Here is a 15,268-nt window from a genome sequence, read left to right on the forward strand (position 1 = left end):
TGTTCTCTATTGTTAAATGGGATTGCAATTCACACATAAATGTAAGTCAAGCACCAGGTAAAGATTCATGGGGCTCAGACAGTACAGCCACTATAATCTGGTTTTCAATATGACTAACTACAACTCTTTTTTTTTTTTCCAAAAATAAAATGATAGGTCTCAAGGTAACAAAAACGTTATTTTCTTCCCTTCTTATGCCAAATGTTTCTTCGTACATTTTTGCTTATTAATGTCGATTAAAATTTCTCAGAACCCAGAATTTCTAGTTCATGCTCTGTGCTTCCTGAAACCAGTCTGGTTAAGCTCATCAGCCCCTGCCCTGTTCCCACAGCTGCTGCCAACTGTCCAGCGTGTTAGAGTAATCAGCAAATGTTCAAGAAGGGTGGTGAGGGCCTTTGGGATTTATTTCAGGGTTTCTTTCTAAGGGAAAAAAAAAATCTTTTTAAAAGAGAGTTCCAGTGTGAATAAGTTTTTCAAAGTACCAAACAATCTCACGAAACTCACAAGTTTTTATTCTCCAAAGTAGCTCTAGGCCCTCTTCCACACACGTCAAGAGGGCACTAGGGATACTTGCCTAGGTCAGCACACCTTTTCTGTAAAGAGTCAGATAGTAAATATGCAGGCTCAGCACACCCCACACATTGCTGTCACACACTCTTTCTTGTGGTTTATAACAGCCCTTCAAAAAAAAAAATGTAAAACCATTCTTAGCTATGGGCAGATTCTGTCCACTAGCTATCCTGTGTTGACTCCTGGTTTAGGGTCCAGGGAAAAGGCAGTGCACAGAGATGGGAGAATGTACTTTTTTTTCTTTTACTTTTTATTTTAAATTGCAGTATAGCCGATTAACAATGTTGTGGCAGTTTCAGGTGGACAGCAAAGGGACTCAGCCACAGGGAGGAGGTATTCGGACCTGGGCCAGCATGGACAGAGGAGCCTGGCAGGTTACAGACCACGCCGTGGCAAAGAGTCAGACACGACTTACCAACTAAACAACAATAGCAACAAACAAGCCTCTTAGCTCTGCGTCCTTGGTCCAGCTTCACCTGTTTCCTCAATAGACAAGCAGAGGATTTGGACTGGAAACTTCTCAGGCTCATTCAAGGATTCTGTGAGTGCCCCCAGATAACCTCACTCAAGCTATCTCCTGCTGTTGCCATGCACCACCTCTGTGTTCCTTCCAGGCCACAGCGTCATTCAGAACCTCAGCCTGTCCTCTCCTCCTCAGGCAGCCCTCCCCGGAGCCACATGCTCAAGGGAAGACAGAACAGGAAAGAACCACATCTGCCCAGGAAGACAGGGCCACCAGAAAGAAAGCCAGCCACTCACCCGAGGCAGGATGCCTTGTTTCTTGCAGCTGGACCCTCCGATGAAGACCATGTTGGGCATCACTGGTCTGGGATACTCGAACACAAAGTCGTATCTTAGCAGCCAAATGGAGGCCTTCTGATACAAGGCCGGCAAGTGCACCTGTCTCCCAAGGACTTCCTCCGCCAGGTCTTCGTACTTGGAATACAGCGCATAGAGCAAAATGTTCTCCAGGTAACTCACCAGGAAGTTGGCCACCCTTTGGAGGAAGGTCATCTTGTCTGAAAACTGAGTGTAGTACCTGGGGACGTAGGACAAAGGGCTTGGAGTCCTGGTGAACGTGTTCTCCAGGGCACAGGGAAAGCCCCTGAAGAGATACACAGAGGGCAGGTTCAGGTACTCGGCCAGGATCACCCCGCAAGGTAAGGCCGGGTCTGTGAACAGGGCATCGAACTTGCTCTCCCGGAGGAAGCGCAGGGTGTCCGAGTGCCTCAGGAGACTCTGGCAGTTGAGAAAGTACATGTTGATGACGATCATGTTGGTCCTATACTCCACCATAGGGGCAGTCACCAGCCAGCGTGGAGAAAAGTGGTGTTTCCCGAAGGAACGGTAACGGTCTTCCAGCTCCTCCTGGTTGTAGGGCACTGGGTGGATTCTCCTTGTGTAGTGCTTGGACTCTTGGAGGAGCAGGTTGACTTTGGGCACCACCACCACGATCTCATGCCCTTTCTCGCTGAGACGTTCAGTGATGTCCTTCATGCTGAGCCAGTGGCTTCCATCCTGAGGGACCACCAGCAGCCTGTCCCCCAGGGCGAAGCCCCAAAGTGCTAAGAAGAAAACTGCCACAGAAACTCTGCGAAGAAGGCAAGCCATGCTGGAGGAGGATGGGCAGATAGCAACAAGAATAATTTACAGGCTCCAAATGGCCAAGCTCGGGGAGAATTTCTTTTTTTATCCCTCAATGAATCCCTGCCCTTCACAGACCCAGCCTACCTCTCCTTGCCCTGAACTGCCCTATTACATGAAGGAATCTAAATTAATGTTTAACCACTTTCAAGCACATGGCTAACTTGCAACAACCAGGCCCCTTACCGGCATTCACCTGAGCCTCTCGATTTATTTTTGTTTCTCTCTGCATCCCCAACAATGGGTCTGTCCCAGTTCCACTGGGGGACATCTCAGAGGGTCCCGGGGACTGGCTTCAGCCCTCCATCCTGAGCAGTTCCCACCCGGGATTCTGCAGCACCTGTGACCATGTCCATGGACAAAAAACTCTCAGAGCTTCCCCACTTGTCAACTTTTCTCATTCCCGAATGCAAGGTGAACAGATGCAAGTTCAGGCCTCTGAACAACAACACAGCAGAGCTGGTCACTCCAAATCCTGGTTACCTGGTTACCACAGCGACGGCTAGATTCAAAGGAGGATGAAGAAAGCTACCCTGGCAGAGAGGAGTCTGACCTTCCTCCTACCCCACTTCTCCTGGTCTCACCACTGTGCCTGGGGGCTCTCTGTTATACCAGAAGACAAAAGGAATCCCAACAGGGGGCTTCCCCAGTGGCTCCAGAATCAAGTGTCCACCTGCCAGTGCAGGAGACCGGGGTTTGATCCCTGGCCCGGGAAGATCCCATGTCCCACAACTACTGAAGCCTTCAGAGCACACACTCTGCAACAAGAGAAACCTCCAAGATGAGAAGCTGGCGGAACACTGGAGAGTAGCCCCCACTTGCCACAACTAGAGATAAAAAGCCCCGCCACAGCAAAGACAGCAGCACAGCCAAAATTAAACAAATAAAATTATTTTAAAAAATAATCCCAACAGATATGTGCTCGAAGACCACAATGCCCACTCTGACTGTGGTTAAGAACAGAAATTCTAAAGTCTGTAACCTCCCCTTCCTCACCCACCCCTGACCCCAGCAGCACAACCCACTGCTCTGCACCTGAATTACCGCATCTCCCACAGAGGGTTCCATCTAGAATTAGCGAGTTAATCTGCTAATCCGAGAGTGTGAGCACCAGGGCACGTCCCTCAGAGGGGCTTCCTCTGGCTCTGATCAGGCAGCTGGGTTCTGTGTGGATTAACCGAGAAGCCCTCTGCTGGGCAAAAGCAAATCCTCAAATTGTCTCAAGGGGGACTTCCCTAGTGGTCCAGGGGTTGGAAGTCTGCCTGGCAATGCAGGGATGCGGGCCTAAGCCCTGGCCGGGGAACTAGGATCCCAAATAACTTTGTTGTTATTGCTGCTCAGTCACTAAGTTTTGTCCTACACTTTGCGACTTCACGGACTGTAGCACATCAGGCTCCTCTGTCCTCTACTATCTCCCAGAGCTTGCTAAAATTCATGTCCATTGAGTCAGTGATGCCATCCAACCATCTCATCCTCTCCTGCCCTCTTCTTCTGCCTTCAATCTTTCCCTGCATCAGGGTCTTTTCCAATGAGTTGGCTCTTTCCATTAAGGGGCCAAAGTACTGGAGCTTCAGCTTCAGCATCAGTCCTTCCAGTGAATATTCAGGACTGATTTTCTTTAGGATTGACTGGTTTGGTCTCCTTGCAGTCCAAGGAACTCTCAAGAGTCTTCTCCAGCACCATAATTCAAAAGCTTCCATTCTTTGGTGCTCAGCCTTCTTTATGGCCCAACTCTTACATCTATACATGACTACTAGGAAAACCACAACTTTGGCTAGATGGATCTTTATCGGCAAAGTGATGTCTCTGCTTTTTAATATGCTGTCTAGGTTTGTCCAGATGGCATGCCATAGAGAAACTCAGCCTGCGTGCCACAACTAGAGAGTGTGTGCAACAAAGATCCTGCACGCTGTAACTAAGACCCAAGGCAGCCTAATAATTAACTAATTTTAAGATAAAATCTCAAAGAGTGAAAGTTCCAAGTTGCTTACTGAGAATGGAAAGAGGATAGGAGGAATAAAAGAGGCAGGAGAGACAGTGGGAAAATGTGAAAAAGGAGAGAATGTAGAAATATAAAACAAGGGGAAGGCAGCAGGTGACGGGGTTTGATGGTGACTCAACCAGCCAGCATTTGAAACAAAAATGTGTCTCTAGCGTTGGACCCCAGACACCACAGAATACTTTCTTGGCTTAGAAAACAATTTCCCATTGGCTTAGGGAGTTTCCCACTAATGAGGGCCCCTGAAGCAAAGACTGCACAGTGGGTGGTCTAAACTGCAGAAATTTACTACCAGGGTTCTGGAGACTGAATGCCTGAGATCAAGGCATGGGCCAGGTGGATTTCTTCTGGAGGCTTTCAGGAATGGTCTGCTCCAGGTTCCCTTCTAGCCTCTGATGACTTACCCTTTTCATAAAGACATTGTTGTTGTTGTCATTTAGTTGCTAAGCTCTATCCAAATCTTTTGTGACCTCATGGACTGTATGTAGTCCACCAGGCTGCTCTATCCATGGAATTTCCCAGGTAAGAATACAGGAGTGGGGTGCCATTTTCTTCTCCAGGGGATCTTCCCGACCCAGGAATCGAATAAACATCTCCTACACTGGCAGGCAGATTCTCTACCACTGTGCCATCTGGGAAACCCCGTGGGGGTTATGTCTACCCAAGTGATCTATTAGTTAGTATTACCAACTCAATAAACACAAATCTGAACAAACTCCAGGAGTCAGTGGAGGACAGAGGAGCCTGTCTTGTCACAGTCCATGGGGTCTGAAATAGTTGGAGAGGACTTGACGACTGAACAACAACAACAAAATGATCTGTTTTAGAAATTAAAATCACTGTAAACAAAAGCTCCTCATTAACTGATTTAAGATAATAAGAATAAGTCCATTCTGGGTTAGGACAAACAGCATATTAAAGAAAAATAGCTCCATTTCCCAAAACAAACGAATAAAAAAACAGAAGAGGGACACTATTTTAATTTTTTTTTGCAAGTGACAGATTATAGGTTTAGAGGATTAGAAGAGTGACACTTTTTCTTTTTTTTTGTAAGTGACAGTTTACAGATTTACGTGATTACAGATTATAGTGTCACTGAGCAGCTTCCTCTCCCAAGAGTCGCTGTTCTTTAGGTGTTCTGCTGCATGCGTGCGAGTCCCCGTGGGAGCTAGCACATGGTGAGGGCTCTGGAGTATGAGTCAGAAAGCCGGGGAGTGACTTCCAGCCCTCCCTACCATCAGTCCCAGGCTGTGACCTGGCTCTCGAGTTTCACGTTAGCGCTGCCTGATTTACTGCCAAGTAGAGGGAGTCCAGGAGATGACGGGTGTGGGAGGCAGGCTTTCCAAGCGAGAGGTGGTTCCTAGCAGAACTCTAACAGACTCGCCCAGGACTAGTCACGCACAGCTGAACTGGCACGCAAGGGCCTGTTCTAACCTAGCCCCGTGGGCTCAGGAAGCATGTTGAGACTCAGGAAAAGAGAAGAAGCCCGAGAAACGGCATGGAAGGGGCTGTTGCAAGCACAACGCGGGTCCCAGGAACCCAGCCAAATCGCAAATTCATTGCAACATCCCAGGGAGAAGAGTGCCAGCAGGGTTTCCCACTCACAGTGATCAGAGTCAGGAAAGGAGGGAATCCTGGTGTGTGTCCATCAAGGTGGCACGGAGACCCTGATGGTCCCAAGGGGAGCAGAATAGGTGAGAGTCCACCCTCCAGGGCAGGCAGGACCCCCGCAGGTTCAAGGTAATTCAAGGGTCAACCTTTCTAAAGCAAGAACAGTGCTTCTAGAGGCAGGAAGACTAAAGAAAGTGTGTGGAGATGCTCTGCAAACCTCAGGCTCCTCGGCCTAGTCCCCACCCTTCGAGGACCACTCTGGGCCCTTCCTAGCAGAGCTCTGCTCTGGTCTCTGAGTTGCTGGATGGAAGGCTTGGCTATGGGGCATGTTCTTATTCTCAGCAGGCCCAAAGGGTCATACAAGGAGACAGGAGATGAAAGGAAGAAACTAACACCACTTTGTAAAATGTCACCAGAGAGATAAACTTGCAAACTAAGAAGGGAGTGTGTAGAAGATGGTTTCTATTAATAAGAATGATGTGTGTGTATGCATATGCGTGTGTACGAACAAGACAACAGGGAGAAGAATCTAGAGTGTCTGCCAGTCACAGCAGGGGAGATGGGTGAGCCACCCTGGAGGGTCAGGTCTGCTCTGGGTAGTGCTGTGGGACTCTCTGTGTCCTGGGGCATCACTGAGTGTCAAGGTGGAAAGTCAGCCTTTTCTCGGGGTCTCCTGAAGACCCAACCACTGAGATTAGGGCATGTATCCACAGTGGGCTACAGTCCATAGGGGGCAAATATTGGACACACCTGAGCGTCTAAGCATAGCACAATACAGCATCTACAGGGAGAAGGGGGCAGATCCTGGGGTGGAAGCTGAGATGTCCCTAAAACTAAGTGGAGGGAACCTGGCATTTTGACTAGAGGGGAGGTGAAAAGGTCTCTGTGTATGTGGAGGTGGTGATGTCATGATAGAAGGAAGATGATTAGAAAGGTTGACCCTTGAATTACCTGCAGCTTATGATAAAGAGGAGTTGGATCTACAAGATTTTAAAGGTCCTGCCAAGTGTTTGAGGCCTGAAAAAGACATTTACTAAATCCAGAATCTAAAAAGAGCAAAATCAAATCAATAAAAAGCTATACAAATATAACCTCAGGTCAGTTGGTCCACTGTGTTTCAGCTCATCAAGTGACATTGACAGAATATGTGGTGTGGGATACAGGGGCAATTTAATCCATTTGCTAGGCTGTGGGATGGGGACCTCTGAAGTCAGAGTGCTCTGGGTCCAGGTCTTGGCACAGGTCCCAAAGGGTCAAGTCTGAATCACCCATGGATAGGCCAGTCCTGGAAAATATGGTTTGCTCAGCCTGATGTCTCTGGTGGGCATCTTACCATAGGGACCTTGTCTGTGACTTCCGGGGTGGGGATGGGGGAGTGTGTGTGGCATCAATGTGGGTGGTGGCCCCAGGAGCCAGCAGTAATGAGGAGGGGGAGGGGGCACAGGTCACTCAGCAGCCATGACAGAGGACTACTTGGAAGGGACAGGAAATTGGACTTCCACTTCCTGCATTTGCTAGAGTAAGGAGACCTCAAAGACATGGGTGAAGGGGAAAGAGCGTGCCTGGGTTTCAGCGTGAGATGCCTCGTGATATCTGGGTTTGGGCTGCACGGCTTGGCACAGTCTCTCCCCACCTCTTCTTAAGGTCACTCATCCGGCAAGATCCCCAGTGCCAGTTCTCTTTGTACCCTCTGCTCTTCACGAGCTTTTCATCATTTGTAACTGGTCAATACCTGCCCCCCATTGGATGGCAACTTCCATCAGGCAGTCATGTTCATTTGTTGGTGCCACATCCCCAGCTCTTAACCAGGCACATAGAAGACTTTCAATAGATATCTGTTCAATGAAGGATCTTTTATGATAACAAAAGAAGGGCCAACTGCACGTTATTCTGTAGTACCAAAAAGCCAACAAATGTCATGTCCACTGTGAGATTAGAGAGCCATGAGGGTTAAATAATTCATAGGTGGTTCCCAACAAGAGGAGAACATCGGCATCTGATCATGTTTCAAAAATTGTGACAGTTGGAAATCATTTTCCTGGGAAATACCTAGCATCTCCCAGTTTGGGGTTACAGCTGTCACCAAGTCTTCGCTGCACACTAGGTACTCTACACGCATTGTCATACTTGATCTGGAAGAGAGTTCTGTGTGCTGGTGCTATTTTATCCATGTATGTGTGTGCTAAGTCGATTCCATTGTATCTGACTCTTTGCGACCTTATGGACTGTAGCCCACAGGCTCCTCTGTCCATGAATTCCCCAGGCAAGAGTACTGGAGTGGGTTGCCATTTCCTCCTCCATTGGATCTTCCCAACCCAGAGATCGAACCCATGTCTCTTATGTCTCCTGCATTGGCAGGCGGGTTCTTTCAAGCTAGCACCACCTGGGAACCCCAACTTACTGAACAGGTGCAACACATAGTCAGCAGCAGCTCTTCATTACCCAGAGGGCAGGGAAGAACACTGGTTTATAGCTACAGAGATGGTAGTGAGAGAGGGCCAGGGGAACCTGGGCTCTCCGACCACATCCTCTATGTTCCCAACTCTTGTTCTCTGTACCTCTGGGCAAAGCTTCACTGCCTCTCTTTACTGAAAGCACCATGTCTGAGTCAGACACTGGGATGCCCTTTCTCATTGCCCGCTGTATGGCAGGATTCATGATGAGAAAGTGATATAAGAAAACATGGGTGGGACGGAGGTAGAGAAGATGGGTGTAATAGAGATAGGAAGAAACAGGGCACTGTGGGGAAGGGGGAGGCAGGAGACAGTAAAGGAGAAAGTGTAGCAGGGAAGAAGTCAGTCCTGACTGCGTGTTGGAACTGTTTCTTGGACTTGCTTTTCATTGCTTTTGTTACTATAACCATACTTCATAGCTTGCCTCAGAGTATCCTGCCCCCCTGCCTGACTGTCAAGCTAAAGTGCCTTTGTTCAGAACCCTGTCCACCTGTGGATGGCAGGAAGCGGGAAATGAACACATCCCCTGCCTGATGCTTGCCATTCTAGGAGATGTTTGCAAGATTAATGGTCTTTTTGCTTTGCCTCCTTGCCTTTCCCCCATCTCTAATCTGTAAGAGAAACTAGCATCCAGACCCTGATAAGATGGTTATTTTGAGGCGCTAGTCTGCCATCTTCTCAGCTGGCTGGCTTTCCAAATAAAGCCTCTTCCTCGCCTCAACACCTCATCTCTCGGATTCACTGGCCTATCATGCAGTGAGCAGGGTGAGCTTGGACTCGGGAACAGAAGTATCCAGAGGGATCGTGAGTGACATCTTGAGTCACGCCTACATATCTATCAGCTGACCTCAGCTGAGGTTCTTGTGCTCCTGAAGATCCACACTGAGTCCAACAACCACTCAGCCTTCTGCTGAGAGCCCCTGGCCCTTCCCAAGCAGAGTGCTGCCTCCCGACTCCTGTTCACAGCTTCTGCACTTGCCTTAAGTCTTCAGGATATTCCTTTATTTCAGATCAGACATAGGATCTAGTTCCTTGGTGCCACTCACCCCATCAGAGCAACTCTAAATGCCAGGCTGTTTCATGTACCAAAACATCTACGAAGGCCAAGGGTCTCTAAGGTAGAGCTTAGGGGTCAACACAGCATAAAGAAAACTACTTGAGGCCACATAGAAGACCCTCTTGTTCCTGAAAGTTCTCTCAGCCACTGGCGAGCTCTCACTTGTCACGTAACCCTTGACCGTGACTAGTCTCCTCCGCCCCCTTTCCTAACACTGAGAGGCCTGGGAGAGTCAGTTCAGTTCAGTCTCTCCGTCATGTCCGACTCATTGCGACCCCATGAATCGCAGCACGCCAGGCCTCCCTTGTCCATCACCAACTCCCGGAGTTCACTCAGACTCGCGTCCATCGAGTCTGTGATGCCATCCAGCCATCTCATCCTCGGTCGTCCCCTTCTCCTCCTGCCCCCAATCCCTCCCAGCATCAAAGTCTTTTCCAATGAGTCAACTCTTCGCATGAGGTGGCCAAAGTACTGGAGTTTCTACATGTGAATTTTTTTAGCGTTTTTTTTTTTTTTTTGCTATGCTGAACAGCATACGGAATCTTAGTGCCTGGACCAGGGATCACCTGTGCCCTTGCATTGGAAACTCAGAGTCTTAACCACTGGACCACCAGGGAAGTCCATAGATTTCCATTTTCGAAAAGCAGTTTGACTGAAACCTAGGATATAGGCAAGCATTTTCACTTATCCTGTCCTTTAAGGCTCGATGTACTCGTAATGGGAGTGGCAAAAGCCTCAGGCTGACATGAAACAGTGCCTTTCTTCCTCTTAACATAACTTTCTGGGACATTTTCACACATCCTTCTACGGCAACTGTGTTTGCATTCAACCAGCAAATTTGCTCCCAGTACCAGACCAGATGCTAGAGATATAGCAACAGGAAAGGCAAATGTGGTTCCTGCCTGGAGCTTACAGGACAGGGAGGTGTAAGAGACGCTACACAAGATTGCCAGAGAACTCATTAATTGCCGTTGGATTACCAATTTTTTAAGGGTGATATCAGGCCCCATGAGAGCCTATAACTAGAGTGTATGACCTTACATGGGGATCATGGAAAGTTTCCCCCAAAAAACATCATTGAAACCAATCAAAAAAAGGATAAGAATTTAGCTTGGCTTTGAATGGGAGAAAGAGGATTCCAGAGAGAGGAACAGCAGGTATGAGGGCCCCAAAGTAGAACGGTGTGAAAGACTGGAAGCAGGCAGTGGGGTTGGAACATAAAAGAGGAGAAGGATATGGCAGGTGGGGCGGGCAGGGACTAGAAGACACAGAGCTTTGTCAGTTGCACCAAGGATGTCCTGGGTCTGCAATTTTGAGCCAGAAGATTGGAGGTGAAAACTTGTCCAACTTCAGGCCTACTTGTCACCTGGTCCAAGTTCCCTCAGGACCTTGGAAAGCCACAGCAGACACGGGAGAGCATGACTCTGCATTCAGACCAAAGTCAAAATCACTCAGCGTAGAACAGTCAGATACAGACTGCCATCTGCAGTGATGCAGTACCAACCACACAGTGCTACGGATGCTACAGATGTGCTTGTCCAAAGAGGAACCTGGATCAATCAAACCTACGCTAAATTCCGGTTTACAGGAACGAGTTAATCACAACCACAAGACAGCCATCGGACAAACCAGAACGTGAAACATTCTACAGGACACTGATCCAGTTACTACAACAAGCAATTGCTAAAAGGGAGGAGGCAGTTACAGATAGTTAGAAGAAATGCTCCAATGTGGGAAACATGTTTGTATCCTGATTCAAACCAATCCGCTGTTAAAAGACATTTTTTTCCACTTTAAAAAATTCACCATCTTAATCATTTTAAAGTGCACAGGAAAAACACATGATGTCCATAAGTTTTTTCATGAAAATTTGCTTTTGTAGTTATGCTATATCCAAGGATCTTGGTTAAAGGGTCTTCTTCGAGGTCAGAATTCTCTCTGATAATTATGCTTACTTTATATTTGTACTTACAAATATATATGTTTTTAATTTTATATGTACTATATTATATATAATTTATATAAATGTAAATAAATTTACAATATATAAATTTTAAAATATCTATATATTGCCTTTCAGATATGTGAAACCTTTCAAATACATGTAATCCCTTAATAGATATAGAAAACCATTTATTTTATAGCTATATTGAGTTGGCCAAAAAGTTCATTTTGAGTTTTTTAGAAAAAGACTTTACAGAAAAACCCATATGAACTTTTGGCCAACCCAGTATAGATATATGTAACCAAACAATATAAAGCCATATATGGTTCAACATGTTTTATAGTTCTCTATCTGTAACCAATAGGTAGATACAAAATCCATATGGCTTTACATATCTCTACATCCCTCTGGGTGACCTATAAACCACAATGGACTGGGCAAGGTTTCAGGATGGTGCAGTACCCCACCCTCAGATAGAGGGTGCAGATGGTGCTGGGTGGTGCCTGGGATTGCCACAGAAACTGGGCAAAGGGGAAAAGCCCAGCCTCTCAGAGTCCTGCAGTTTGGGCCCATAGCTGACCAGAAGGACTCAGGTTATCTCCCTAATGTTTTAAATTTAAATGGATTACTACTCTTGAGTAACCTTGCCTTGTACCAGTAGCATCTACTTACTCTAATATATTTCTTATCAACAAGTGATGCAGTGTTGTTTTCGGGGTGAAGAGAGCATTATAACATATTTAAAACTCACATTATCCTGCTAGACTACCCCCTTCTTCCTCACTTGTCTCACCTCTGACTTCACCCTGGGGAGCCCAGCAATCTTGTTCCCCACTTCAACAGATACTGAAAAATCTGAGTGGCCTGATTTTGTATGGCCCATGAACTAAGAATGGTTGTTACATTTTTAAAGAGTTATAAATAATCAAAGAAGGAAGTCCTTGGCTGTCCAGTTGTTAGGACACAGAGTTTTTACTGCCCAGGGCCCTAGTCAGGAAACTAAGATCCCACAAGCTGCCCAGGCAAGAAAACAAAGACTCTAGCTTACAGAGATAAGGGCAAGAAGTCAGAAATATATACAGGTAAAGAATTAAGGATGTTTAACGGCATGCTGAGATTCATGGGGTCGCAAAGAGTTGGACACAACTGAGCGACTGAACTGAGCTGAACTGAATACAGTCTTGCTTATAAAAGAAAAAGTGGGGAAAACCAGCAATATCTACCAGTATTGGTTAGCTGAATAAACTACAATGCATTCAAAGTAAAGAATTTTCTGCGACTATTTAAAAGAGTGTGACAGGGATTTCCCTGGTGGTCCAGTGAAGAATCTGCCTTTCAATGCAGGGGATGAGTGTTCCACCCCCGGTTTGGGAACTAAGATCCCACACACAACAGAGGAACTAAGCCAGCATGCCGCAACTGCTTAGCCTGCGAGCCACAGATAGAGAGCCCTTGAGCGGTAATTCAAGATCCTGCATGATGCAACGAAAATACCACATGCTGCAGCTAAGACCAGATGCAGCAAAAAAATAAATAAATATTTTTTAAAATAAAAAGAATGACACATTTGCATATATACTGACTGAGAAGATGTATACAATTGGCAAGTGAAAAAAGGAAGGTAAGGAATTATGTGTCCTGTCTGATAGTATATTGTATTTTAATAAATGGCTGTGAGAAGTTACTCAAGATACATGCACTTATATAAAATAATTTCAGAAAAACTGGAAGAGATGCATACAAAACCTCTAAAAGCATTTTCCTATAGGGACTAGCATTGGGTCAACAAAAGGGAAGTTTCATTTCTTACTGGATATTTTTTCAAAAACAGTATTCAAAAATGCAGCCTAGAAATTATAAACAATCACATCAATCATATACACATACTTAGCAAAGAAGGAGCTTTTTAAATTTGATAACACACAGTTAAATGAACTGGCACAAAATACTTTGTTCAACCAGAAAGAAATTACAAATGCTAAGGATATAAATGACAAACCAGTTTACTAAGGCATCTTTTTCTTAAATGTCCAAAGCCACATTAATCTTCAATATGCTAAAGGAGAAGTAACTTACCTCTGACAGTGGCTTTTGATTCAACTTCTGACAGTTGATGCCACCGATGAAGACCACGTTGGGCATCACTGGTCTGGGATAGTCCAAAACAAAGTCATTTCGTAACAACCAAATTGATGTTTGACTGAAGAGCTCAGATGTTGTGACAGGCGTCTGGAGAATCTGAGAGGCAATTTCTTCAACATTTTTGTAAAAATATTGGCAAAATAAACGTTCCTCTATGTGCCGGATAAGATTCCATACTCTCTGCTCAAAAGTCATGGCATCAGAGAATGCCAAAAAAGCTCTCGGAACATAAGAAAGGGCCATGGGACTCTGAGTGCCTTCTTCAAAATAATGACAGAAAACTCCCCTGGTGAAGATCACAGATGGAAGTGAGAGATACTTGGCTATAATCAAACCACACATATCAAAAGGGTCTAGAAACACTGCATCAAAAGAACTCTCTTCTAAGTATTTTACTAATTTCTTGTCCTCAAACAAGCTCTTACAGCGTGAAAAAAAGTAATCAAAAATTGTGTTCTCTGAACTTATTAACATAGGAAGTAGACTCTGTGGCCGAACTTTCCACTGAAAATCAGAGAATTTCCGGAACGCGACGTTCAAATCCTCCAGAGTGTAAGCCGTGTGATAAGTCTTTATCGTAATATTGGATGAATTGCTCAGGTGCCAACTCACCTCTGGTATGACTAGGACAATCTCATGCCCTCTTTGAGAGAGTTTCTCCACCACTGAACGCATGGTAAACCAGTGGCTCCCATCCATGGGTACCACCAGCAGCTTGCCTGCCTTGGCGAAGCCTGGTGTCAGCAGCAGACACACACACACAGGAAAGAAGCCCATTAACATTGCAGGAGCCATCAGATAAATGCAGCCCAGACCGATCCAGCTGCCTGGATTCTAAGCTCAGGTAGCGTGAGCAGCAGAAGCTCAGGAATAAAAGCCGTCTCAAGAGAGGGCGTGTATTTAGACATTCATTTAAAAAAAAAAATGACATTCATTGTCAATGATTTACTCAGAAGAAAGATAACTAGTGCGGAGCATTTGCTGAAACAGGTGGTAGTATGCTTTCCAGATGAGAGAGCTTTTGATCTTTGCCATGGGCAGCGGCATTCTCCTGCAATTCCCTTTCAGAAACAGAATTCTTAAGCCATGCCTTTAGAATCTGATGACTCAGAAAGGTAAAAAGGAAAGTAAATTTCAATCAAGTTGGTTTTGCAATTTGTCCCAAAGGAAAATTTGGATTTTTATCTTCAGATTACCAAAGATTCTTTGTCCAGAAAGTGATTGGCATCCCAGATTCCAAGGAAAGATCTGAAGCCCCTTGCCACTGACCTCCTCACTGGCAGTGAACTTGAGGTTCACAGGAGTCTCTTCTATGACTGATGTTACTGAAATCAACTTAAAAACACAATTAAATTTATGTACACTTATTAGTCTGGCTAAAATTATGAAGGCTGACCATACTGCTTGTTGGTGAACACACGGAAAAGCTGGACCTCTCATAGACTGCTGGTGAGACTATACAGTAGTTTGGCAGATTCTTAAAAAGATAAATATAGTGAATGTCATATAACCCAGCAGAAAAATATACTGAATGCCATATAACCTATCATACATAGGTATTTATCCATGAGAAAAGAAGGCATACCATTACCAGTAAAACTGGTGAGCGTTGAGCCAAAAGATACAACCAGGCCAAGATCATAAGAAAGAAGGATTTATTACTTGCAGCAAGTAATGAGAAAACTGGTGATTTTGCCCAAAACTGAGTCTCCCCAACAGCCAAACTGGGGAAGCTTCGAGCTAAAGGTACATGCATATTCACAAAGGGGCATGAGCAGAGGAGAATTTAGCATAGAATTGAATCAAAGGTCAACAGTCTTAGTTGACTGATGTCAGAAGAGGTCAAC

The 15,268-nt window shown here is 45.6% G+C and overlaps 1 protein-coding gene across 2 annotated transcripts in view; it reads right to left on the reverse strand.

The window, feature by feature from the left end:
* LOC138437624 (UDP-glucuronosyltransferase 1A1-like) overlaps positions 1–14,312 on the reverse strand; it is a 131,814-nt gene extending 117,502 nt beyond the window's left edge. Inside the window, exon 1 of one of the 2 annotated variants that reach the window (XM_069585288.1) lies at positions 13,356–14,312. In XM_069585288.1, coding sequence (XP_069441389.1) covers positions 13,356–14,216 — 861 coding nt within the window. In that variant the 5' untranslated portion in view covers positions 14,217–14,312. Of the gene's footprint in view, positions 1–1,329; positions 2,325–13,355 lie in introns of those variants that run through there. The other variant, XM_069585280.1, reaches the window with a different exon arrangement.
* Positions 14,313–15,268: the final 956 nt, after the last annotated feature.

This window comes from Ovis canadensis, chromosome 1 (genome assembly GCF_042477335.2).
Source record: "Ovis canadensis isolate MfBH-ARS-UI-01 breed Bighorn chromosome 1, ARS-UI_OviCan_v2, whole genome shotgun sequence".
Taxonomy (NCBI): domain Eukaryota; kingdom Metazoa; phylum Chordata; class Mammalia; order Artiodactyla; family Bovidae; genus Ovis; species Ovis canadensis.